Source organism: Canis lupus, chromosome 24 (assembly GCF_003254725.2).
Source record: "Canis lupus dingo isolate Sandy chromosome 24, ASM325472v2, whole genome shotgun sequence".
Lineage (NCBI taxonomy): Eukaryota > Metazoa > Chordata > Mammalia > Carnivora > Canidae > Canis > Canis lupus.
This window is the reverse complement of record NC_064266.1, coordinates 26,392,362-26,420,122: the sequence shown is the minus strand read 5'-3', so window position 1 is coordinate 26,420,122 and position 27,761 is coordinate 26,392,362. Positions and strand designations below refer to the sequence as shown.

The 27,761-nt window shown below is 40.4% G+C and overlaps 1 protein-coding gene across 5 annotated transcripts in view; it reads right to left on the bottom strand.

The window, feature by feature from the left end:
• Positions 1-27,761, bottom strand: part of CTNNBL1 (catenin beta like 1) — a 161,377-nt gene that overhangs the window by 45,860 nt on the left and 87,756 nt on the right. For all 5 annotated transcript variants that reach the window (XM_025470034.3, XM_035705466.2, XM_035705465.2 and 2 more), the window contains exon 11: positions 18,474-18,655. In XM_025470034.3, coding sequence (XP_025325819.1) covers positions 18,474-18,655 — 182 coding nt within the window. The remainder of the gene's footprint in view (positions 1-18,473; positions 18,656-27,761) is intronic.

Below are 27,761 nucleotides of genomic sequence, written 5' to 3'. Positions count from 1 at the left end.
AGTGAAGGGCCTGAAAGGTCTACATGCTTCTCCTAAAAGTCTTTCTCAAGAGGAAAAAACATTTATTATGAGTCAAGTTCCCATGCTAGGTGCTTTAGATGCTCTTTCTCACTTAATATTCATGATAACCCTGGAGTGAATTATTCTCCCCAATTTAAAGATGAGAAAAATAAGGCCCACCAGGGTTCTGTGCCTTACCCAAGTTCTCAGAGCTAGTGAGAAACTAATCTGACCCCCAAGTCCAGCTTTCTTTCTGTCCTCCAAATCTGCCTTTCCTAATGGTGAACTAAATTTACTAGCACCCAAATTTGCAGGGTACTTCTTAGCAAACTGAGTTGTGAGAAATAAACAAACAGCCCATTTTGAACAAAGCTACAAACTGAATTGCCAATGTACCTTTGCTTTATATTAACAGATGGTTTCTCGCAAAAATTGACTTCAAAGTAATTTCCGTGAAACAAATCCTACTTGTTTACCACTGTGGAACCCAAGATGCATTCCCAAGGAAAGAATTCCCTAGCCTGCTTCATTATAAATATTTGGTAAATGGGAATGATGAGCAGCCTCTGGCAGATACTGGGCATGGCAGCAAATCATCAGCAGTGGGTCCTTGCTGGTTGCGGTATTCCAGGAAACCCCTCAGCCCAGCCATGTGATCTTCCCTGCTCAGTGAGACACCCTGAGCAGGCCTCTGACATCACCCAGGTAGCTCCTAGAAACTATGTGTGATAGGAGTGGGACACACATTGACGCAGGGACAGGGAAGCATTTCATTCTCCAACATGATATTCATAAGCACAGTAATAATCAGAATGACATTCACTGTTCCTTTCTGGGACCTCCAACTCCAGTTTCCCCAACTGTCTTTTCTGAGCTGTCCTCTCAGCTCTCAAAATCTACAAAATTCTTCTCTTTCTCTATTTTAAAGGTTCTCAATGGAGGGGTGGGGTGAAAGGAAGATTCTATTGTCTGAAACATTCTGCAATTTTTATGTGTGTGCTGGTGACATGAGGGGTGCTACAGCATCTACTGGGTAGAGGCTAGGAATGCTGTTGAACACCCTACAATGCACAGGACAGCCTCCCACCACAAAGAAGTATCAAGTCCACAGTATCAGTAGGGCCCAGACTGAGAATCCCCATAATCTAAGCTACTTGTAACATCTAACAGTATGAGGCTAAACTATCAGCAGATCCCAATGTAAGTATATATATTCTAGCTAGAAAAATGCCTAAGGCCAAAACTCTCATTCATATAACTTATTAATTTTGTAAATTACAAATTCCACACATAAGGTGAAATTATAAAATATCTAGTATTATCTTAAAATATTCCAAGGGAAAAAAAAGAGGAATGAAACAAGATTGGCAAATGCTAATCACAGAAGTTGGGTGATAGGTACATAAAGTTCAGTGTATAATTTTCTCTACCTTGTGTTTTTGAAATCTTTCATAATATAATCCTCCTCCTCCTCCCCCTCCTCCTTCTTTTTTAAGGACGCTTTGACCCCATATGACCAACATGGGGCTTGAACTCACAACCCTGAGTCAAAAGTCATATGCTCTGAACTCTGAGCCAGCCAGATGTCCCTGAAATCTTTCATAATAAAAGTATTTTTTTCCTTCCAAATGAGTTTTTATTCAAAAGTATATAAAAGATAAAAGGGATTCTATACCCCCCAATCCACATACTCCACAGCAGGGCAAAGCTCACAGATGAATGGAAAAGAGCCAGCCAATGACCCCCACACACAAAGGATGTTACTGAGAGCCTAAGAAAGGGACTAGTCTAAATACAAATGTGGAAAACCAGGGAATGCTTCAAGGAAGAAGCCGGATTGGGGAAAATTCCAAAGAATAAGTAATTAGTCTCACAGAGAAGGGAGTAAAGGAGTGTCTCAAGTAAAGGAAAGCATCAAGTGTCAATACATGGAGGTCAAGACATGGAGGAACTACAATAGTTCAGGCTAGAGAGAGGACAGGGATGATAATGGGGGAACAGTGACAGAAGGCCAAATGGGCAGGTTTTCAATGTCATGCTAAAAAAATCTAGACTTCATCCTAGACCAGCATGAAGAAGCCCTAAAGAAAGGAGCAGTGGAGTTATGTGATCAGGTGTGTGTTTTGGAGGTACCCAAGCAGTTCACCTGTGCTTTGCAAGGGTTTTGGAAGAAGCAAAGACAGACTGGAGCAGGGCAAGAATTCCAATAGTGAGCCCATTAGAGGAGAAAAATGTTATAGTTATCTGAGAAAGGAATTAAAGGGGATTGAGGGTTAGTGTGGACAGCAAGAATTACACTGAGATTAACTTCAGGAGGTATTCATGATTATAACTAATGTCATCAAATGAACTTCAAAGAGACAAAAAGAGAGATATGCCTTAAGGATACCAAAATTGGGATTAACAAAGAAGACTCTACAAAAGATCTAGAAAAATAAGATAAATTTAGTAGATTTATAAACCATAGCCAAGGAAGACCATGATACGTGCACTGTGGCTCTTCCTTTCTCAGTGATACTGCAGCTAGGAGTGTCTGCTGGGGCTAGGTTAGGAGAAGGCTGTCCGGTCCAGGTCCTCTGCCCCCTTGATCACCCCAACTAGCCTTGGTCAGTAATCTGTTCATTGTGCTTATTAGACTCTAACCCTAAGACCACAACACTGAATGCCTGTCTTTTTCAGAGTGCCACTGACACATCCTCTGGTACCTTTGTATATGTTATTCCCCCTACCTAAAAGCTCTTCCCTTTCTTGCCCACTTGGGACATTCCTACTCACTCTCAACCTTCATTGGGATCAGTGAAGGTAATTAATGTGCCTCAGGTGACTGTGATATTGTGATTTATAATAAGATATTTATATTTGGTCTTTGTCCACCTGCTGGCATAAAACTCCTAAAACTCTAGGAATTTCCTAAGTGAAGAGAGCCATAAAGGTGTCTTTTGTTTTGTTAATTAGGTGACTTTTGGAATACTCCTAAGGATGGGGAGCTGACTGCCATGGAAAACCAACCCTGTAATTAAAGGTTATAACTTTCAGTCCCACCCCTAAACTTCTTGGGAGGGGAGAGAAGCTTCAGGTTCAATCCACCATACCTATATAATGAGCATCCTTAAATACCCAAAGGACAAGGTTTGGAGAATTTCTGGGTTGGTTTCTCTTGGAGGTGCTGTGAGAGCGGCAGCTGGAAAGGGCATGAAAGCCCTACACTCCCCTTCCCCAACCTTGCCATGTGCAGCTCTTCCATCAAGCTGTTCCTGACTCATCCGCTGGTAACTGTTAAGTAAAATACTGCTGTGTTTTGTGATCTGTTCTAACAAATTAATCAAACTTGAGGAGGGGGTCTTGGGAACCTCTGATTTTATAGCCACTTGGTCAGAAGAACAGGTAACAATTTGGGCTTGCAAATGGCATCCAAAGCAGGGGGTGGGGTGGGGGTTAGTCTTATAGGACTGAGCCCCCTAACCTGTGGAATCTGAAGCTATCTCTGGGTAGATAGTGTCAGAACTGAGCTGAGTTCTTGGAGACCATGCGGGGGTCCAAGAATTGCTTGTTGCTGTGGGGAACCCCCCTACATTACACTGGAAACTGAGTCTCAAAACACAACTGGCATGGGATTTGAACTCAAGTCTGAATGTTCTTTCTGTAAGGCTGTGCTATTCTGTTATTAAGAACCATGCCAAGCTTCTGGCTTAGAAAAACATATCTAATTTCATATAAAATGGGGATCCCTGGGTGGCGCAGCGGTTTAGCGCCTGCCTTTGGCCCAGGGCGCAATCCTGGAGACCCGGGATCGAATCCCACGTCGGGCTCCCGGTGCATGGAGCCTGCTTCTCCCTCTGCCTATGTCTCTGCCTCTCTCTCTCTCTCTGTGTGACTATCATAAATAAATAAAAATTAAAAAAAAATAATTTCATATAAAATGTATAGAAAAAACTTTATTATTAGAAGGGTCATTTTCTCAAAAAATGAGATTGAAGTCATAAAAAAATTTTACACTCCCACATTACAAAATACACCCTACCCTAAAAAAAGAAAGAAAAAATTCACATACCACATTATCAAATACCAAAAAACCTGGCAATAGGACTGCCCTGCCAGTATTATAAATCTTCCTATTTTTTTTCTAGAAATAACTAAAGTTATTGGATTGTTGCTTTGGTGATTAAAAGTCATTTAACTTTTTGGTTTTCAGATGTCTCCTTGGGAAATTTTAGCAAAGGATCAAGAATATGACTTTGAGTTCCAGCAGATGTTAATTTAAATCCTGTGCATGATTTGAAAAGGTACTTAACTTCTTTGGGGCTGTTTCCTCAGTAATAAAATAGGCTAATGACACCTGACACTGGGCTGATGGTAGGGATACTGATATCACGTATACAAGGGAACACAGCAAATATTCCATAAACATGACACCATTGCTGCCTTCGTTGGCAGTAGTAACCTCACATTGGCTGACACATCATCAGGAAAATCAGCCTGTTACTGAGGCTAGCAAACACTGTTATTCTGCAAGTTTGCCAGCCAGCAGGTATACTTAACAGAGATATGATTTATTAGTAATCAATACATTTAAGAAAGTTGTAGGCATATTTTTTAATGATTATCAAAATGATACACTTAATTTATTTTATGGTAACCCTGCAGCAAATAGGGAACAAATTAACAATCATTTGCTTTCTATTTTCGGGTCAGGACAAGGAAGAAAAGTATGTAAAAAAAAAAGTAAGGAATGCAGGAGACCAGAGAAAGATCCATGTGATACATACCACCACACTAGACACTGCATAATTTTATGGTATACAAAGCACTTTCTCCATATATTATCTTATCTGATTCTCACACACTGAAATGTATTTGCTTCCTTCTTAAAAGTGGGGAAACAGGGTGAGAGGGGGCAAAGTACTTAACCCAAATCACTGAGCCTGAGCCTGAGTTATGGCAGAAAACAGATCCCCTGAACCCAGGCCAGGGATCCTTTCTAATAGGCTACTTAAGGATTTAAAGTTACTAATGCTCAGAGGCACTCAATTGCAGAAAATTACCCCCATGATGGCTCACAGCAAGACTCTCTTGCCCCATTCCCAGTGGTGATTGTGGAGGCCGAGAAAAATCAAGGCCATTCCACCTCAAGTTTAGCATTAGCACAAGTACAGCCATCTTAGGCCCCTGTGAATAAGAGCTCAGAATTGCCCTCGGCAGAGAATCCCATATCAGAAAGACAACAGAGCCCACGCCCATGGTAGAAAGTCCCATATTAGAATGAGAACAGAGCTCAATGTCCTTGAAAGCCAAGCCCCACATCAGAATGTAAACAGAACTTGAGAAATTCCTCCACCCCTTCTGAAAATCCCCTAGACCAGCCTATAAAAAACCCAGCTGTAACCCACTTTGGGGTCCAAGTCCCTGCTCCCTTGTGTTGGGTATACTTGGACCCAAGCTCGAGCTTGCTAATAAACCCTCGTGCATTTGCATTGGTGTCGGCTCCTTGGTGGTTTCTCGGATTCGCAATCTTGGGCACAACAGTGATCTCAACTAACTAACACTCCTATCCTTTAATGGACTCACATCTGAAAGAGAAAAGAGCTGCTTCTCTTGGACCTGATACCTGAGAATAATTTCTGTTTGGGGATCTCTGATTACTAGAAAAGAATGTTCAACATCTTTCCAACCTCCTTTTTATGCTAATTACAGCTCATCAGCATCTGGACACCCACAAGCAAAATCAATCTGACTATAAAAGCAAGCCAAAGACATTTTCTTACCATAAAAAAACCCAAAACAAACAAAAAAACCAAACCAAACCAAAACAAAACAAAAAAACCCCAACCAAATAAGTAAGACTGCAACATGATTAAATACACAGAACATTTCTCCAGCAACCCGCACGCTGTTGCCTATAAAAATCACATCCAATATCACAAGAGTCCTGGAAGGTGGACACAAACAAACATCTCACACATGTAATCGTATTCTTTATGAGCAGTGAAATGTATACAAGTTTGTTTTCAGTTTATCCCCTTCCACATTATATCTACTGCTAGATGCCAACATGTCTAACAAAATAGCCACACACGCGCGTGCACACACACACACACAACCATTTGAAAGGCCTTCTCACCTCTTACACTGCATCCAAGGGGCCTTAGATGTGTTAGCCTTTAGTCTATGCCTCATTTCCTTACTATCCTGAAGTCCTAGCACATTCACAATACTTGGGAGAGCCAACATGACCATCCAAGCACAGCTCACCTTTCCAAACTATCACCTCCACAAACTGATCATGTAACCTGAAATCTAGCCTGCCTCCTACAAACATAGTCTAGCTTCCTAACTATGCTAAAAGACTTATTACCCCAATAAATATGCCCTAGACGCACTGAGTAAAAACAGGTTACAAAACAGCATAAACACCATGATTCCATTTACACAAAATGATGTGCATATATACAAAACCCCTACCCCTTAACACAGATGTCTGAATGGATGGAGTCCATGATGCTTCCAGTAATTACTTCTGGGTAGTGAGACGGGAGGGTGATTTTTACTTTTCCTCCATCCCTTCTCATGATGCTTGAATTTCCTACATTAGGTTATTTTATTCACACTCAGAAAAAGCTACAAAGCCATTTCTACTAGCAAGCCTCCTCCTAAGACCCACCATGTCAAGAATCTTCTTTTGGCACAGAAAGCAAAAAGGGCACTTCTCTATGCTTGTACTCTGAACATTCTGGCCAGTGGTTTCTTAGAACTAGCTAAGTGACAGCTTCTGAAGCTGTTTAAAATATACATGTTTGGAGTCCCTGTCCTCAGAAATTCTGGAAGTGGGGCCCAGGCATGTGTATTTTGTCAAAGCTCTTGGAGTCATACTGATCAATGGGGGTTCAAAAACTATGGATTTATGTCTCATTCCTAAAAGGGGCCCAACAGAGGGAGAAAACAGACCAGTGCTGAGTAAAGTGTTTAAAGGCCAAGTATGCAAGGGAAGCAAACAGGAAAGTTTAGGAATAGAAACTGGTGAAGTGGTGTTGAGCTTCAAGTCTGGGAGGCCATGAGGAGAGAAGAGGCTTTCAGTAGGTAGATACACTCAAAGTTGGAAGCCAAGAAGAAGTGAATAAAGTGTGGCAGGGCAAAATGTTCAGGACGGAGAGACAGAGGTTATTTATGCAGTACGGGGGTGGGCAGGGAGAGCAGGACTACTGAGGACTCAAACTGATTAGAGAAGACAGTGAGCAGTTTAAGTTAGGCCCTGATTTATGAGTTTTAAAAAAGGAGAACACATTGCTTATGATTCAACTTTTGAAAGCCACAGAAAAATTCCTAGTAAAGGCTATGTACTAGCTGTGTGATTTTTCAAGACAATAACTTCTCTGTGCTTCAGTGTTCTCACCTGTAAAATGTGGGTAATAACATACGTTTCACAGGGTTATTGTGGGGATTAGGTGAAATGAGATAATGAATGTTAAAACTTTCCAGAGTACTCAGAACAAGAAATGGTCCTAAATGATAATATTAGGAAGCACATCCGAGTAAAGATTATGTGCTGAATTTTAATAAACCAGAGCCCACAGTTGCTTCTTGGCCCCTAAGTTAGTACCTCACTTTGGCACCACCTAAAAATTCTGGCAAAATAGCCTAAAAAGGTTTGGTTACTTCTCTATTGTTGCTTCTACACCTGGTATTTGTCTGTCTTCTATAAAGGAGATGCATTGCATGCTAAACCAGTTCTATAAAATTTAATCAAGATTATAAATGAAAACTAACAGAGTTATATTGACAAAATAATAAATGTACCGGTGGAAAATTCTATATCCAAAATAAGAATTCAGCTAATGCTGTCACTAGAGAACTAAGTTTCTACCTGGCAAAATGAAAAACACAAAGAAAAACAGGAATGATTGTTTCTCCTTCATCTTCTCCACTCAGATTTGTGCCAAATTAGATGAGATAGCCAAAATAACCAAAAGTACTACTATATCTATGATCTGTAAAAATTGGAGGGAATCGTTTCTTCGTATAACATAATAAAATAAGAACAGCAATAACCACCCACATCAATGAAAGCTTCCTCTGTTGCAGGTACTCTCCTAAGCAGTGTACATGTATTACCTAAGTCCTCACAAGAGCTCTGCAGGATCCTTCAAGGTCTGGCTTCTGCTTAACCACCTTACCTCCGATTCTATGCTCTTCTCACCAAGAGCTGGTACCAGACTGGTCTCAGAGAGTACTCCTGGGAAGCCTAATAAAAGTACAGATCCGCCAACATCATGCAGACCAGTACAATGGGAAAGTCTGAGAACGTGTCCCAGAAGACTACATTTGAAGCAAGATTCCAGATGATTCTTATCAGCAGCCAGGTTTAAGGCTCACTACAGTCTTATCCCTTCCAACCTTTATTAATACATACTGCTTTATCCACTTGACACTCCTTCACCTGGCTAACTCATACTGAACTCTGGCTCAAGAGCTATGTGTCTGAGTTAGAGTGGTTTCTAATCTCCGCTTGCTTTCCCACCACCCAAAACAGATAGGAAGCCCCTGCTCCCACAGTGCTTCACGCTTGCTTCTGCCATTTACCTTGCAATATAAATACAGGTTTCTATGTCTCCCTAGATGAGAGGTGAGCTTGTTCACCTTCCATCTACAGCACCAAGCCTGGCACAAAGCAGGGACTAGTGGTCTGTTAATAAAAGAATGAATGAAGCCTCATTAACCTACCTTCAGGGCTGTTAACCATAGAAACAGACCCTTTACTTGTGAGTCAAACTCAAACAGAAGGGTCTGGTACTTCATTCAAGACTTGATACATTTTGACAGGGCTAGCATGATCAGAATTATAACTGAGGGTCCGTATTAATAGGCCATCGAGATAAACAGTGGCAGCCCTATCTCTTTGAAAACTCTTATTATGACACAGCCTGTCCATACACGAAGTCCTGGTCAACTGAGCTTCACACCCACAAAAGCTAATGAACTGGCATCCCACATGTAAACATGAAAAGTAGGAGAGGCTGAGAAGACTATTTTTTTTTTTAAGATTTTAATTATTTATTTATTCATGAGAGACAGAGAGAGAGAGAGAGAGAGAGAGGCAGAGACACAGGCTGAGGGAGGAGAGGAGCAGGCTCCATGCATGGAGCCCGACGTGGGACTTGATCCCGGGTCTCCAGGATCATGTCTGGGCTGAAGGCTGTGCTAAACCGCTGAGTCACCGGGGCTACCCTGAGAGGACTATTTTTGAAAGGAAAATGATACGCAGTACTATATTATCATTAAACTGTTACAAGCTAGGCTATGTAGGATGATCACTCTTCTTCTTCTTCTTTTTTTTTTTTTTTTTTGATCATTATTCTTCATACAACTCTTTGAGAAAGAGTTTATCAGGATTGTTGATTGAAGAGGAATTCAAAGTCCAGAGAGAATAACTTGTCCAAGGCTACCTGCTCGTTTGGGAGTAGAGCTGGGATGTGAAGCCAGGTCTCTCTGCCTCCAAAGACAATCCTCTTTGCTCTGTGTTGCCCATGGATGCCAATCAGAAGACCACTGGAGCCACCCTGGTGTGGGAAGGAGCTTTGGAAATAGACCAAGGCTCAAATTCTGCTTTTGTCATTTACTTCCTAAAAGTATTTGGTAATTAACAAACTACCACTCATTTCTAAAAAAGAAGATTAAGATGCCTAATTCATAAAGTATAGACACCTATAAAGCCCTGAGTCTCTTAGTAGATGCCCAATAAATGTGAGCTGGCCATAAGCCTATTTTCCCTCTTCCTCCCCATAAAAGAGCAGTTTCTTCCAGGATGGCAAATAAAGCTTGTTTCATGGTCTTCATCTTTGGCAAACAACTATGTTGTGCTCTAGTTGGGAAAGGCCTGTGGGTAAATCCTTAATATGACTGGAACCAGTTAGCAAACCAGATGTGCAACACTCAAAATCATCCCCTGTAGCCTGATGAAAGGAACCCAAACACATTGCTTATTTCAGCATCCCTACATTTTGTCATCTGAGGTCAGGAATGAGACAAGCAGCTGGAGGGAGAGAAAAGGAATTGATCCAGAAACTGTTCAATTATGAGGTTTTCAAACAACAAAAACAACAGCAAGACATTTCCATCCTTGTTTAACATAAAGTGCCCGTTAGCACATGACTTAATGGTATTCTTAAAATTAAATACGGTTTGTTCTTCACTTGCTCACTGTTCTGACCACTATAACCAACCTTTTTTCATTTTCAAGTTTGGGGAATATAAGGGGGACAAAAATCTTTGACATCTCTTTTTACAGACAGTATAGAGAAGTGGGGACATGGAGCTGCCTTGGTATGTCTTCTCTGGAGAAGGTTTTTGTGTTACTTTCCACATGGGACTGACATGTTCACAGTCCACCTGTATGAATGGCAGATTCAGGGAGGAAAGGCATTTCTTTAGGTAGATACTTTAAAAATTACCCACAGAATGGAAAGAAGAGGAACACAAATGGGAAAACCATGTTCATTCCAGCCACTAATATTAAGGAAGCAGAAACTGTGCTAATAAGCACTTGATTTGTATTATTTCACTGAATCCTCACATAGCATCCTTATGAGATAGAGTCCAATATCACCGCAATTTTACAAGTGAGGAAATACAGGCTCAGAAAAGTTAAGCAACTTTCCCAAAGTCACACAGACAGTAAACAACAGGACCAAGACACCAACATAAGCTTTGTCTTAATCAAAATCCCATATTCTTAATCATCCATATCACAATAACTAGCTATATATGCCTTAGAACCCACTCTCCGCTCTGCCATTACCCTCACTGGTATAAGAAGGAATACTATATATCTTTTAAGGAATAGAATGTCATCTCTTCTCTTAAGCATTCCCAGAACTCTAGAAAACTCCTTCCTAGACTTCTACAACCTCTAATATAACAAGTATTAGTATAGTATGATGTCTAGGGTCAGTATTAAAATAATAATAATCTATATAAGCTAACATTTACCAAACCTCTACACTATGTTAGACCTGCATAAGCCAGTCACCTCACAGTAATAATTCTCACACTAACCTAAAGAGGCAGGTATTAATCTATTCTTACAGGTGAATAAACAAATATGTTTTAAATGTTACTGTGGAACAGAAGCTGAGTGGCCTTGTGGGAGAACCATACATTGGTTAATTGGTAAGAATTCCTTGAATTATGCAATGCTCTTTACTACTGATACATGCCTCGATCCTGACTATTGATGGTTAACGCTATACTGGTGTTAAATAAATTCATTTATTCACTCCACCAATTTTATTTATTTATTTATTTATTTATTTATTTATTTATTTATTTATTTATTTAGAGATTTTATTTATTTATTCATGAGAGACAGAGAGAGAGAGAGAGGCAGAGACACAGGCAGAGGGAGAAGCAGGCTCCATGCAGGGAGCCCGACGTGGGACTCAATCCTGGGTCCTGAGGATCATGCCCTGGGCTGAAGGCGGCGCTAAACCTCTGAGCCACCAGGGCTGCCCTCCACTAATATTTATTGAGCACCTACCATGAGTGAGCTCCATGAAAGGCATTAGAAATGTCTAGACACAGTCTTCCTGAGTTATTTTGCTATTAGCTTCTAATAACTTATGCAATTTGAAAGGGTTAAGTAAGAGTCTCCACCACCATCATGACCTCCCTGGGTCAAAGCACCAAGATTAGAACCAAGGTCTTCTGATCAAGAGCTTTTGATTTCACCAGCAACCTAGAGAAGAGCAAGCTGGCTTCGATCCAGAAGAGCACATACCGATGGCATGGCTTCATGAAATGCGTGAGATTTGTGGTCACAAGCTGAGGGTGTAAGTCTTAGTTTAGACACTTACCCACTATATTACTTGAAGTCATTACAATCTCCTCATTTTCAGAATGAGAAATAACACCTCCCTTGTATGGGGTAGCCCTAAGACTCAAACATTATCAGATATGTAAAGACACTACTACAGATGCTGAATACAGGTTAACGACAAACTGGTAGGCTGAAATCCTGGCACCATCTGTTCTTAGCCTATAGCCCTCCTCTCCCTTGCACCAGAAGTGCCTTCCTTGCTAAGCATTACTGTTCTCCCATCCCCCTGAATAATGAAGTAATTCTTGCTTGGTATGTTTTTGTCCTCACTAATATGGTTTTCTGGTAAATACATGTAAGCTTGCTTTATTCCCCATGTTTATTTCCGTCCTTCCATAAACTGTAATTTTACAGTTGTGGGCTGGGAGTGTCTCTCTCCTTTGGGTGGTGGCATGCAGGACAGAATGAGGGGACAGGAGGGCTGGGAAGCTAGGGCAGAGAAAATTATTAAGGCTATAGTGACAGGAGAGATGATAAGAGCAGTCAGTGGTACTGGAATCAGTGGAGAGGACTGACTAAGGCAGAATTTATAGGATTTATGACCAATTACATGTGAGGACTATGAGAGTCAAGCATGGATCTCTGCTTTGGGTGGTGGAATAGAGCATGGTGCTGTGGTGACCATTATCCCATACAGAAAAAGCAGAAGAGCCTTGGGCAATGAAGGAATGAATATAGTTTTGAATGAGCTGAGTTGACCTGTCTGATAGAGTTGTCTGCTGGTTAATTAGATGAACTGACTAGAGCCTGGGAGAGACACAGGTTGAAGATTTGGGGATCAGGAGCAAAGAGATATGGGTTAAAGCTGCAGTAAGTAGATGAAATCAAGGAGAGTATATACAGTAAAACAGAAAAATAACTGAGGGAAGACACTGCCAATCCAAGGAAAAGGATCTGGAGATGGAACACTGGGGAAGAGCAGAGTCCCCCAGGATTTCATTCGTGTCTTTGTTAAATTTTGAACAAAGCAAGAGCCCTGATAAAAGGCACCTCCAAACGATGTCATGTCATTGCCACAGCCCACCATGGAGGCATTAAAAATGTTTCTTTTTCACTCATGCTGACCAAACTTGGTTCTCTAATGACTATAGGAAAGGTTTTGCCATTTCCCTCTTCCAACGCTGGTAGGTGGCAGGAGCTCTGGTCTGTACTCCCTTGGTGTTGGGAGTCTGAGAGGCACCAGGTAACATGCTTCCAGATGATTCCTGATTCCTCCGCAATCACAATTCTTTGCAGATAACAGAAAAATATTCTTTAGAGCAGTGACCTGTTATCAACTGCTGTCATATGCCGAGCATGCACACCACACACCTACTCACGGCTTTGTAGCTCACCCCCCTAAAGCTCCTAACAGCCTCCGGGGGAACCATGTTAAAACAGCACAATTAACTAGAACTGCTACAAACTCAATAACTCACCTACCTAATGAAGCAATACAAGGAAAATTGGACCTATTTTAATAAGAATTTTAAAAGAGACAAGAAGTAAAAGGTCAAATGCCACTTCTGGATTCCAGTTCTTTTCTTCTTCCCTCCCATTCTGAAGCAGTTAATACCAAGGAGACAACTCATTCTGTACTAATCCTTATAAAACCTAGGAGGCAGCCAATCATGCTATTATTCCCAAGGGCAAATTTTTTCTTTCCAACCCATCCCCCAAGCTAAGTGCCTCCCCTGATCTATTTCTGAAGGTTTTATTATGCAAACCTGAAAGGATTTCAATTATAATAATTCTTGTCCTTCTCCAGCCCAACCCACAAAAAGCGGAACTAAATTACCAGCAATTCTAGGCCTTAAGGGTGGTTTTTGCTTTTTACCTCCTCTCTAGAGTCACCTTAATCTAGATTCTCCTCTCAACCCCTTCTGTTGATTTGAGGAACATAGCTGTTTTTATGCTACCCTCTATTTAGCATATCATGACACTTGACATGCCCATCAACAATCAGCTTGCCCAGTCTCATGCAGCTCCAGAGCATGGAGCTATTACACTGCAGGGCAGTAAAATCCAGTCATAATCTCCTAGTATCTACCCCACCACCACCACCACACTCCCACCCCCGCAGGCATGGGCAGCCTGGCTTTCCAGTGACCTCTCAGGAGGATGAGTATATGGGACAAAGGCCACAATGGGCAGAACTGAAGACAGGTTTGGTAAGAGTTTGAGAACTTGAATTTCTTAACGTGCCTACACTATTTCGGCATCCACATTAAGTTTATATAGGTCTTTTCACCGGACCCTCACAACCCCCCATGTAGTAGATCTAGCATTTCACGGGGCAACTAAGGCCCTGAGAGTTTAGGATGATCACACGGTTGATAAGCAGTGGATCTATCTGTACCATACCAGGCTACACTGCTACCCTCTAAGAGTTGGGGAAGGTGCTGATGTTGGGGAACAGAAGGCTAGCTGAGGACAAAGCACAAGCTCACACCCTGCAAACGCCTCCTCCCCCCCACTCCTGGGTGGGATATGTTTCACATTCCTCAGGCACTCTTGGCTGCCCTAAACCTAAGGGAAAGGAAAAACAAATATTTACCTTATAGAAATTACAGATTATAGTCCTATAGACCTAAGTCTCCCTTAGTTTATGTCTTAGTGATTTACAAGAAAAAAGCATTCTTATCAATAACCTAACTTCCAGAAGGAAACTCCCAACTATCTTAATGTTAATGCCTTACTAGGAGAAAAACCTTTAACTGGACAATGGCAAGGCCTTCAGTATCTTGTAGGTCCTCTTTAATATATGAAAGCTCTTTTGAAATCTCCCTTTTCCTTATCTTGGGAGTTGAGACTCCCAAGTATACAGTCAGCCACCCCTCACAAGCCCAGGACAACATCACTTCCTGCCCACGGGTCTTGTCCCCATGCTTTAATAAAACCACCATTTTGCACCAAAGACGTCTCAAAACTCTTTCTCGGTCATTGGCTCTGGACCTCTCCCCACCAAACCTCACCTATATTCCAAAACTATATTACTGAGAGGTGACAAGTGCTGAGACTGGACCTGGTTGAACTTAAAGCAGTTAACTCTCATATGTGATAAGTCCGTGAGGTTGGACAAGAAAGGCAGGAGTGCAGAGTAACCATTTAGAGGTTCTAGACCGGCAAGCTAATTCCCAGCCTATAGTGCTTATTTAGGAGTTGTTGGATTACCAAAAGCAGCTTGTCACAGGGTGGCCTCACTTGTATAAGGAAGTTCTATCCATAATGTATGTTAATCTTAAATATAAAACTGTTAGCTATTTTACCAGCAAAAATAAGTTTACTCAGGAATAATATGGAATTACAATTCAGGCCATTCAAGCTATGGCAAAAACTATAAGCAAATCCAGAACAAAGGAGAGGACTGCTCTTTTATGGGGGAAAGGAGGTGTTCTGAGGGGATGTTATAAACAAAAATCTACCCAAATAAACCAGGAGTTCGAAGTGTAGTGGCTTTTCATTGGCTAGGCTGTTGCTGGGCAAGGGGAAAATCTTCCTCCTATTGGGTAGTTAAGTATAGGTGTTTTCCTGTGGGGAGTACAAGATATGTCTCTTCCTGTTGGGGGTCTGCAATTAACAGCAAGTGTTAGGGTGTGAGAGATCCCCCTCCTGGCCTCCTTGCTCCATTTTAAATGAGGTTTCCTTTATTCCATTTCAGACCTGATTCTTAAGGGCATGGCTCTAAAGAGGGGGCTTCTGCCGTAATTTCAAAACCAATGAGACAAAGTATAACTTATGGCTAGCAACCAACCCATTTGTGTTTGCTTTCAAACAATCTACTAGGGTCAACTGCATTGACTTCAACCATGCAGTATTCTAGGGAGAGCCCCAAATCCATGTTTGCTCTTAATGATCAGTCCTTCAGAGAAGTGGTTGTTCATTCATGCAGTCAACAAACATTTATTGTGCATCCACCACCACGCTGAGCATGAGACTAAGCCCTGGCACCCAGAGGTGACAAGGCCATTGGTTCTATATTCTAAGTGCTATGAAGGCAAAGTCCTAAGACCAAGTCTCCATGTAATAGGAAGCTCTATTCTAGTCTAGGGGTTCATCATCTGCTTCCCTGAGAAAGTGACATCAAAACTAAGGACCTGAAGGCGCACCTAGGTGGCACAGTTGATCTTGGTTTTGGCTCAGGTTGTGATCTCATGGTCATGAGATTGAGCCCTGTGTCGGGCTGGGTGCTCAGCCGAGTCAACTTGGGATTCTCTCTCCCTCTTGTACTCTATCTCTCTCTCTAAAATGGATAAATAAATGTCTAAAAAAAAAAAAAAAACCCCAAACTAAAGACCTGAAGGATGATTGAAAGGTATCCAGACAGGTCAGAGAAAATTTTATAGATGGAGGGAAGAGCAAAGTAGAAGCCTGGGGGCAAGAATGAGCTGGGTAATGTCTATAAATACTCCTGGTGGTCTGAGGCTGCTGTGTTCTAGTTTTTAATCACACAAACCTGGTCCTCTTGCATCAGAAGGGCCAGCATAGGGAGAATAATCCAGAGGATAGAATGGGACAAAGAAACCTTGCACAATGTGCCCCTGCCCTGCTCTGCCTCCGTTCTCACACTCCCATCAAGGCCTGAGCGCCAGTTTGCCAGGAGCAGCAGCAGCCAGCAGCAGGGGCAGGTAGAGGCCCACGGCTGCATTTTCTCCCTGGAGTTCACTTTTCTCTGGGTGCTGGTGTATTCAGAATGCAGAGCTCATCCTCACCAGCCATTACAGGCCAAACATGCCTTCCAGGAGCTGTCTTACCAAGCCATTGCCCTCACTAATATAATGTTATCAAATTCCTAATGCTGGTACTCTAAAGCAAATGTACTGTTACCAGCACGCCACTGGGCACATTTTTCAAAAGGAAAACAGCTGCTCACTGAGTCTGTCACTTTTTTTCTTCTCAGCACCATGCACGCAGAGCAAAAGACTGCTAAGGGCTGTTTTCCTATTGTACCTTTCTTTAAGCATGCTGAAGATGCAGCATCAGGTCTCTCAACAGAACCCAGCAGGTCAGCCATAGCATAGTTCCTGAGGAGTTTCCTGGATCACAGGACAAAGCCTTAACAACTAGGGCCTGTGCCTCAGAATCATAAGGTACAGATATCAGAGCTTCTAGTTCACTAGTCTAGTTTCCTCATCTGACAGACCTGAAAGGAGAATACAGTCCAGAGAAGTTAAGTAAAAGGCTGTTGTCACATAGCCAGTGAGCTATAGAACCACAGGTTGGTTCCTTTCTCAGCTGATTTCCTTACCTAAAAAAAAAAAAGATCTACTTCATAGGATGTGAAGCCTAAATAAAACAGTCCACAACCCAGTAGTGCAGAAATGTGGCAGGTATTCAATGACCGCAAAACTTTATCTGTTAGATCTCCAAAACTATCCATTCCCTTTCCCAGGGCCTTGTTTTGCTCAATTTCCATTGAGGAAAGAAAACAGACTGGCAGTGGGGTTAGCATGTCCACAGCTCGTATGTGGCCAATAACTGACCAGGGTGAACAGAACTCTCTCCTTGTTCTCAGATCTCAAGTCCAGTCCTTTGCCCTGCCAGTTCCAACCCTGCCAGACTTTCTGTTGTCTCTGGAGAGCTGAGGTGATCAGAGAAGACACCACTGGAAGTGACCTCTGAAGACAGTCACATCACCTTCCCTTTAGCCACTCTGAGTTGATAGAGGCTAAGCCAAATTCATCTGAGAAGGGATAGACAGGATCTCTCAAACTTTTATCTAGGAGGGTGAGGAATGCAAAAGACCCTGTAGATATCCACATCAATTCTACCAATCACTGACAAAAAAAATCACCCAAACCATGGGACAAATGTTAACTTCTAACAAGACAACCAAATGGGCCAATCGGCCCAGGTTTTTCTCCTTTCTCATACACACCAGTTCCTTGGCCCCCCTTCCCCATGCTTTAAAATAACCATCCAACCATGTCAATTCCCTGGTGCAAGTGTCTGTTAGTTTCCAGCAGAACTGTCAATGCTCATAAATTCCTGGCCTTCCAGGTTGCTCTGCAGCTACTTACTGGGGGGGGGGATGCAGCAAGCTACCAGACAATAGCAGGAGGAGATTGGCCGAGCCGTAACTACTCCAGTTACAGCATCGCAATTCATGGCAGCATTTTGCTGGGAGTGTGCACCATCAGGGAGGAGAAACATAAAAAGGGGAACCTGAGCTGTAAATAGTTTATTTCGGCAATTCCTGATGTTGGCTGAATCATACTTTAATACAGAAATACATGAAAGCACCGCTCTGGAGGTGAAAGCACCGCTCTGGAGGTGACATGTGTTGCCACCTCATTACTCTTTTCAAAAGGGTCTTCCATCAGAGAGACAAGTCACTACAAATTACAGTGAAGAAAACAAAACCCTCATGCACAGACTTATTAATAGGCCAGGAGGAAATGGAACCACTAGGATTTAAGGAAGCAGAGAACGAATGCAACAAAGACCATCAGTGATCTAGGGTCTCCAGGCTGCGTTTCCACACAGAAAACAGAAAGAAAAGAAAAAGGTAGCACTCTTGGGCCTCAGAGTCTGCTCCTCAACCTCACATCAGTTTTTCAAAGTAGCTCTCATTCTTCCCATTCCTTCTATACACCTAAAGTAGGCTGCCTTCTCCAGTGAACCCTACCTTCATGTTCCTTCTCAGTGGTTCCCACTTTCTTGATCTTCCTGGGAGATTTCATGAACAGGGGAAAGATGGTTCGTAAGCCAAGAATATCAACAAACTTATGGCAATTGTCTGTGCCTTCGGGTCCAATCATGGCATGGTCCAGCACTTTCAGGGCACTGCTCCGGGAGATCTTCTTTTCTCTAGGAACAAAAGAGGTTTCATATAAGGCATTCAATGGGGATGTTCTAGTTTCCAAAAAAAAAAAAAAAAATAGGGAGGGGGAGTATATACTGCAGTACTCATTATAATGGGGGAGAGGGGGACGAAAGAAAAAACAGAACTTAAACGTCTACCAGTGAGAAAATTATTACATAATGATAGATCTACATGGAGTATTACATACTTTTTAATAATTAAGTAAGTCTATAATAGAATGAACAAATTTCTATGGTCAGAATGATAAGCATAAAAAGTAATACCCAAAATTCTATATGAAACATTACCTCAAATATGTGAAAAATATGCATTAAAAATTGGGGGAAAAAAGATTGGGAAGAAATAGCTCAAAATGCTAATAGAGATTACTTCAGGGTGGTGGGATTATGAACTGCCTTATTTCCTTTTTCTTTAACAGCTTTATCAAAATATAATTCACATACCATCCAATTCACCCATTTAAAATGTTCAATTCAATGAATTTTAGTATATTCACAGATATATGCAACTATCACCACAGTCAATTGTAGAACATTTTTATTATCCTGACAAAAAATCCCCTACTCTTTAGTGGTCATGTTCCTCCCCTCCCCACTCCCACTCCCTTGCAACCACTGATCTATTTTGTCTCTATGGCTTTGCTATTCCAGACATGTCAAGTTAAGGGCATCAAACAATATGTGGACTTTTGTGACTGGCTTCTTTCCCTCAGCACAATGTTTTCAAGATTCATCCATGTTGTAGCATGTTTCAGTACTCCTTTCTTTTCTGTGGCTGAATAACAGTTCATTGTGTGGATATGCCACAATTTGTCTATGTGTTCATCCACTGATGAGTATTTGGGGTGTTTCTACCTTTTGGCCATTATGAATAATGGTGCTAAAAACATTCATGTACAAGGTTTTGAGTGGACATATGTTTTCATTTCTCTTGGATGTATGTATACCGAGAAGTGGAATTGCTGAGATATATGGTAATCCTGTGTTTAACCTTCTGTGGAACCATCAGGCTTTTTTCCAAATTGGCTGCACCATCTGACATTCTCACCAGCACTGTGTATGTTTTCTGACTTTCCACATCTTACCAACACTTGTCAGCTGACTTGCTGGTTCTAGCTATCCTAGTGGGTATAAAATAGTATCTCACTGTGGTTTTAAGTTGCATGTCCCTGATAACTAATGCTGTCAACCATCTTTTTATGTGCTTATTACACATTTGTATATCTTCTTCAGAGAAATGTCTACTCAGATCCTTTGTCCATTTTTAAAATTAGCTTACTTATATTTATTATTTGGTTGTAAGAGCTCTTTGTTCTGGATACAAGCCCCTGATAAATGATGTGTAAATATTTTCTTCTTTTCTAGGGGTCACCTTCTCACTTTCCTGATGGTATATTTTGAAGCACACCAGTTTTTACTTTTGAAGAAGTCTAACTCCTCTATTTTGTCATTTGTTACTTGTGCTTTTGGTGTCATAGCTAAGAAACCATTGCCAAATCCAATGTCATGAAGATGTACACTTACGTTTGCTTCTAAGAGTTAAAAGTTTAAGTTCTAATATTTAGTTCTTTGATTCATTTTGAGTTAATTTTTGTATGTGGTGTGAAGTTATGGTACAACTTCATTCATTTGCATGTGGATATCCAACTGTCCCAGTACCATTTGTTGAGGACTATTCTTTCTTTCTCTTTGCATGGTCTTGATATTCTTATTGCAAGTCAGCTGACCACAGAAACACATTTTTATCTTTGGATTCTTAATTATATTCTATTAATTTATGCCAGTACCACAATATCTTGAGTAGCACTGCTTTGTAGTAACTTTTAAAATTGGAATTCTACATTATTTTTCTTTTTTCAAGACTTGGGCTATTCTAGATCCCCTGCAATTCCATATGAATTTTAGGATTAGCTTGTCAATTTCTACAATGAAGTCAGCTGGCTTTTTGATAGGGATTGTGCTGGATCTGTAGATCATTTTGGGGAGTACTGCCATCTTCACATTATTAAGCCTTTTGATCCATGAATATGAAATATTTTTCCACTTATCAGCTCTCCTTTAATTTTTTTCAACAATGTTTTGTAGTTTTCAGAGTATAAATCTTGCATTTCTTTTGTTATATTTATTTCTAGGTATTGTATTCTTGATACTATTAGAAATGGAACTGTCTTTGCAGTTTCATTTTTGGACTTTTCATTGCAAGTGTACAGAAACACAACTGATTTTTGTATATTAATCTTTATATTATCCTGCAACCTTGCTGAACTCACTTATAGCTCTAATAATTTTTTGGTAGATTCTTTTAGATTGTCTTAAAAATGATAAAGATAACGTCATTTGCAAACAGAGATAATTTTACTTCTTCCTTTCCAATCTGAATTCCTTTTATTTCATTTGCTTGCCTAATTCTCCTGGCTAGAATGTCCAGTATAATGTTGAATATAAGCGGTGAAGGAGGACATCCTTGTCTTGTTGCTTGTTAGGGGGAAAGCGTACAATCTTTAACCATTAAGAGTAATGTTAGTTGTGGATTTTTTGTAGATGCTCTATATGAAAGGTTGGAGAAGTTCCCTTCTATTCCTAGTTTAGGTATTTTTATCATGAAAGGTGTCGGGTTTTGTCAAATGCTTTCTGCATCTTATTATTCCTTTTTCTATTTTTCAGTATCTTTTATTTTTCCATAATGAACATGCATTATTTTTTAGAATTAGGGAAGTTAAATTGTTTTCAAGAAACAATAAAGGTGATATTTTTCCCCCTGAAGTCCAAAGGTCATAAAATAATTCTGCCACTGGCTACTGTTCTTGCAAATAGTTCTCTAAGGAGTGTAATTTTCTCTAACTATACAATGTTTAACACACTATGTGATAAAGAAGAACAAATTAGTCATTTCATATTTTAGTATACCTGGTGAATCAACCAACCAAGCCAATATTTAATATTTACTGAGCACTTACTCAGTACTGTGGTAGACACAAGAAAAAAATAAAAATTAAGACATGACTTCTGCTTTCAAAACCATGTAAATCTATTTAAGGAGACTAAATTAGTATGAAATAATCAGGCAAAAGTAGAAGTCGGCAAATAACTTTTTCCCCCATGTTTCACTCAATCTGCAAATATTTACTGGATACATCTCATATGAATAGGATAGATGAAGTTCTGGTCCTCATGGAGCTTACATTCTAACTGCAGGAGACAAATGGAAAATCAAGATACTTGGTAGTGTTAAGTGTCATAGAAAGAATGCAATATAAAAGAATGAATGGAGAGGCTATTTTAAATTAGGTTATTAGGGAAGGCCTCTTTAGGGGTAACATTTGTATTGACATCTGAGTGTTGAGAGAAATTGGTGTTGTACATTTTAGGGGCAAAACATTAAAGGCAGAAGGAACAGCATGTGCAAAGGCCCTAAGGTGGAAATGGGTTGGCAAGGTTAAAGAACAGACAGAAGGCTGGCATTCTGAGGCATAAAGGAACAGTATCCTAGCTTAGATCTGGGAGGAAAACACAGGCTATACCAAAGGCCATGCCACCTTGTATGACACAATTTAAGACCTCCCAGTAAAGAACTAGCTCTAGGAGTTAAGAAGATATAATTCAACATACTTGTTCTGAGACCATTATGTGTTAGTTACTTTAGAGGGAGAGAAGTTACATGTATTTGGGAAAGTATAGGAAAAGACAGGTATATATGTAAATATTTGAAAGCACAGGTGAGAGAGTAAGAGGGGTGAGCATGGGCTACTCCTAGTAAAGCCTAGAGAAGAAAGTCCATCAGCTTGAGAGGGAAATCAGGGTAAGAGTTTAAAAAATTATTATTTTTAAGAATATTGATAATTCGATCACATTTTAGAGTGTCAAAAAGCCACTGGTGATGAGGACACTAAAGCTATAAAAGGGGAATACAGACAGATGGAGTAAGGTGATTATTACGCTGGGGGAGGCATGCCTGACCAGAAAGGTGGTAATAGCGTAACCCAAAGCCCTTCAGCCAAGTTCTTGCCTTAAAGCTAAAAACAGGAATCAGAGATAACATCCCTTTGAACAGTCTTTTGTAGAGGAAACAATATTAAGACATTGCATTATTAAAGTGCTAAGGATGACAGAGCATGTTTATCCAAGGTCAGACTAGCCAGCCAATATTGGGTCTCAATGGGTGAGAAAAAGGAGAGTATGTAAAAAGCCTGCTGACAGTGCCCGTTAGTGCTAGCCCATTCCAGTCTATCTGAGACTGTTGCATTTTTGGCAATGAAAGTACCACATCCTGGGAAACATCTCAGTCCCAAGCAAACCAAGACAGTTGGATATCTTACTTGGTGCCAACCTCAAAAGACCATGGACATATTGTAAATATTCCTACCTTTACTCTTCTTGCCATAGAATTAATCAAAACAACCCACAGATATTCACAAATGACATTCAACACAATTACTGTTTAAAAGAAAAAAAAGTTTACTACTGAGCACGTGCCTTCATATAGCAGGCACTATACTAGCTGCTGGGAATTATAAGCTCTTTGTCTTTAAGCAATTTAACAGTTAAATAACAATAATTTCAAAAGCCCAAAGCAATGGGAATTAAGTCCAAGAAGGTGAGGAGGTGGAGATAATTAATTTTATCTGGGAGAAGTCAATGAAGATGTCTCATGGAAGCTAACATCTCGAACTGAGTCTGAAGAATGAGCAGGCATTTGCTAGGCAGAGGAGAGAGTGACGCCATTGGTGACAGTGTGGGTACACAATACATGCAAAGGTACCGGAGGCCATAAGACTATGCCACCTAGGGGAAGCTGAGGTAGCTGTTAATGACTGGGGTGGGCAGATGACTAAGGAGAGGCAGATAGAGGTCATAACAGGCCCTAGATGTGCTGCCAGGACCCCTGGGCTCCATGCCACAGATGCTGAGAAGCCACGAGATGTTGAAGAAAAAGAGGGCTCCAGATGGATACATTCTAAAAAGCTGTGGCAACCATGTGATGAAGGGACAAGAGCAACAGAGCTGGGGAACAGGAAGGACAGTTAGACCATGACATTGGAGTAAGTGAAAAAATGACAAAGTGCTTTGTGTACCATACTGGTATAAAAAAGGGCATGCATGTGAGACATGAAATCTTAAATATCAGGAGCAGGGTAAATAAGGCTCCAAATTCAACAGAAAAGGGTTTTTTTTGCACAAAGCTGAATTCTCACAAGAAACGAGACAAATAATATATTTGTTTTCACTGCAACTGGACTTGAGCAACCTACTTCACAAACCTCAATTTGCAAAGGTTATGACTAGGGCAGATAATGATATGAGCAGAAATTAGGAAACTGAGATATAATACCCTCATTGTTTAGTCACTCAGGAACAGCCCTCCTGAAATGAATGATGGTCATGTACCAGGACACCTTCAATTACCACACAGCATACATTCAAACCATTTCACAAATAACACAGAATTGCTGGAAGTGCTAAAGGTAAAGGACTCTGATTTAGCCAAGTCTCTCTGTCTCTTTTTTCTTGCCTAAGCAAATCTAACACACAAAGGATTTAAAAAGTAAAACCCTTCTTCACATAGGCAGTGTGAGACACGTTTAAAGGGGGCAGTAATTGCATATTGATCACCATTTAGGCAAGCTGCATGGAGGTGAACTTTGGAATATTCATTGGGCTTAAGTTCAGGCTTTTAGCAATCAATAGCTGTTTGGCCTGACTTTCTTGGGTTGACTTTATTTGAAATATTTATTCTACTGGAGGACAAGTAGTTTATCTTAGTCTTGTCTGGGTTCATCAGGTTGTCGATCACGCCAGGACCAAAGTGAATGCTAACCTCTATAAAAGTGGGTGGTAGTGGGAAATGATACAGAGTCGTCTACTGCTCCTTATTCTGCCAAAGCAAACCTTCTGATGAGGAAGGGATGGGGAAAGGCAAGTTTCCACTGTTGTTTTAATTAACTTGTTCTTTATTATATAAAAACACTTTTGCAATGAACACGTGTTCTAAATATAATTTTTTTTGTTGTTCATTTCTTTCATCAAATATTTATGGGGTACCTACCTAACAGATGCCAGATATAAGTTGAGGATGTAGAGGCAGGCACAGCTCATGTTTGTGAGGAACTCAGTTCACAGGCGAGACAGATACAAAGACAATGGGTACACCGAGAAAAGCCAAGCACCACAGTGAAGGTTTTGTTCTACAAAGTAGAACATGAATGCAGAAAGGAGGGCTGACTGTGTCTGAGTCAGGGAGGCCTCACAAAGATGATGCATGAACCAAGCTTCACTGGATGTCTTTCCCAGACAGGCAAAAAGGAGAGGGTATTTCAAGCTGATGGAAAGTACAGGATATGCAAAGACAAGTAAGCAGGGAGCATTCAGGGAAGTGGTGTATGGTACTGCTAGAATACAATGAGCAAGAGGGGGAGCAGCATAACACGAAGCCTGCTGGTTTTGTGTGTTAGAAAGATTATACCTGCCACAGTGGATAGAACAGTAGTTGGGGGCGGGGGGGAGAAGAAGACAGAGGGAAAATATATTAGAGGCAGATAGATGCAGAAAAAAACAAAAACAAAAAACAAAACAATAGTAGATTAAGAGTGAAAACGACTGAATTCAGATTGAACCGGAGGTGCCTATGAGACATGGCAGTGATATCCAGTGTTATGGGTCTGAAGTCCAGGAATGAGATTAAAAATAGGGGCAAATCTGGAAGGATTATTAAATCTATGGGTAATGTCTGAATCAGTGGTGTAAATACGACTACCCTGAAAGGGTGCAGAAAAAAGGGGAGGAACCCTGGAGGAAACTGACTTGAAGAACAAGTAAAAGAGGTAAAGTCCACTCCTCCCTAAGTGAAAGGGACTGATGAATGGGGAGAAAAAAGGTGAGAGGAAATCTTTAAAAGATACTGTGAACCACAAACTAATCCTGGCAAGAAATTTGGATAATACCTATGAAGTCACTTTTGTTTGCTTTACAATGTACATGATAAAGTTCATTTCCTTTTAGCTCCCAGAATACAAGATCACTTTCCAGTATCCAGGACTTCTATGAATGAGACAGTGAGATCAATGTAACTAAATTCATAGTTGCTCTCAAACCATCATGCCAAAGAACACTGGTGCTCTGGGAGATACTAAAAGGAACTCCACTGCTAAAATAGAATAATGGTGGTCTTCTATGTTGCGAGACACAGTTTTTCAATTTTCCATTTCTGTTCCCATTCATTTTTCAAAAACTACTGGTACCAACTACTGCTTGACTAACTTTGCCAGAGAACAAAACAAATATGTAGAAAACAGAGGTTAAGATTTTGGTGTGTAGCACTATGGTGGGTTATTTTTTTTTTTTTTTGGTGGGTCAGTTATGCAGAGAAACTACTCACAGTATGGCTGAGCTGATGGTGAAATAAGATGAACAATCAGTGACCAAACCCAGGGCTCTAGAGAGCACAGGTTGGCAAACTTTATGCAAAGGGCCAGAGAAAAAATACTGTAGGCTTCTGAGCTATTACATGGTTTCTGTAGCATATTTTTCTTTGTGTGTGTATATGTGTTTTAAAATATATGTGACACTTTAAAGATATGAAAACCATTCTTAGCTTGCTGGTCACAGAAAAACAGCCCTCAACCAGATTTGTACCACAGGCCAATTCCTAATAAAGAGGATTAACAAAGCTTAAATCTAGTTCTTCAAAAAGACCAATATAATGGACAACCTTTTGGCAAGAGCAAACAAGAAAGAGAGAAAAGGCATACACAAAAACCCCAATAATGGGAATGACCAGAAGGGAAGAGAACTACAGATAGAGCAGATATTAAGACAACAGTACATAAGGAATAATTTTATGCCAAAAACTCAAAAACCTGGAAAACAGGTGAGATGGACAATTTCCCCAACTAACTCAACAAAAATAAAAAGAAAACCTGAATGGGTCTATAACCATTCAGAAAACTCACTCAGTAGATAAAATCTTCTCTCAAAGAAAATTTAAAGTCCAGAAGCAATCACTATCAAATATTCAAGAAGGAAATAATTATAGTATTACTTAAACTCCTAGAGAAAACAGAAAAATAAGGAGCGTTATTTGACTCATTTACTAAAGCTAAAACAAACAAAACATTTCTGAGAGTAAACTTACAGGCCAAACTCACTCAGGTATAAGTATCAAATTCCTAAATAAAATACAGAATCCTAGAAAACATAAAACAGATGGGCTTCTCCCAGGGATGCAAGGTCGGTTCAACATCAGAAAACCTGTTAATGTAATCTTCACCATATTAACATTAAAAAACTATCTCAATAAATACAGAAAAAAAATTATTTGATAAAATTATTGATCATTATGTAAAATCTGTGACATCAGAAAGAGAAGAAATTGCCTTAATCTGATAAATGCTATCTCCAAAAAAACTCAAAACAAACATTATACTCAATAAAATACATTTCCTTTAACACCAGGAATAAGAAAACTCTGCTGCCAATCACTACTCCTTCCTATTCAACACTGCATTAGAAGTCACAGCTAGTAAAATTTAAACACACACACACGAACTAACAAATTCTTGAAATGAGATGTGACAGAAAATAATCTTGTTCTCACCTCTTAACTGCTCCTCTCCAAAAGGTGCATATACGCAGAGGTTTGCGACTAAAAGTTTAACAATTAACTCTCCAGGAAAAAAAAGTGCTGATTTGTTGTATTTTCCAATTTACATGGTTTAAATACTTCCACCATTACCTACTTTCATTCAAATTACCAGTGTGATACCACTGGACATGATGTTGGAAAGAGAGGTGCACAGTGAGCTTTCACGAGCCTATATGAGCTAGTTCAAACATATCACTGCTGATACATCCCTTCCTGCACCACAGACATCAGGCTTGGCCATGTGACTTTTTGTGGCCAATAAAATGTGAGCATAAGTAATATATGTATCTCTACAGGAGAAGTTTAAAGATTTATTACGTTATTCAGTCTGTTCTCTCTGCTCTGAGAAAGTCATGTTCCATTGAACACTGTTCTTTAGCATGAATCCCAAGATAAAGATGTGGAGCAGAACTTCAGATGGCCAGTGATGGATGTATTGGGAGTGAAAAATAA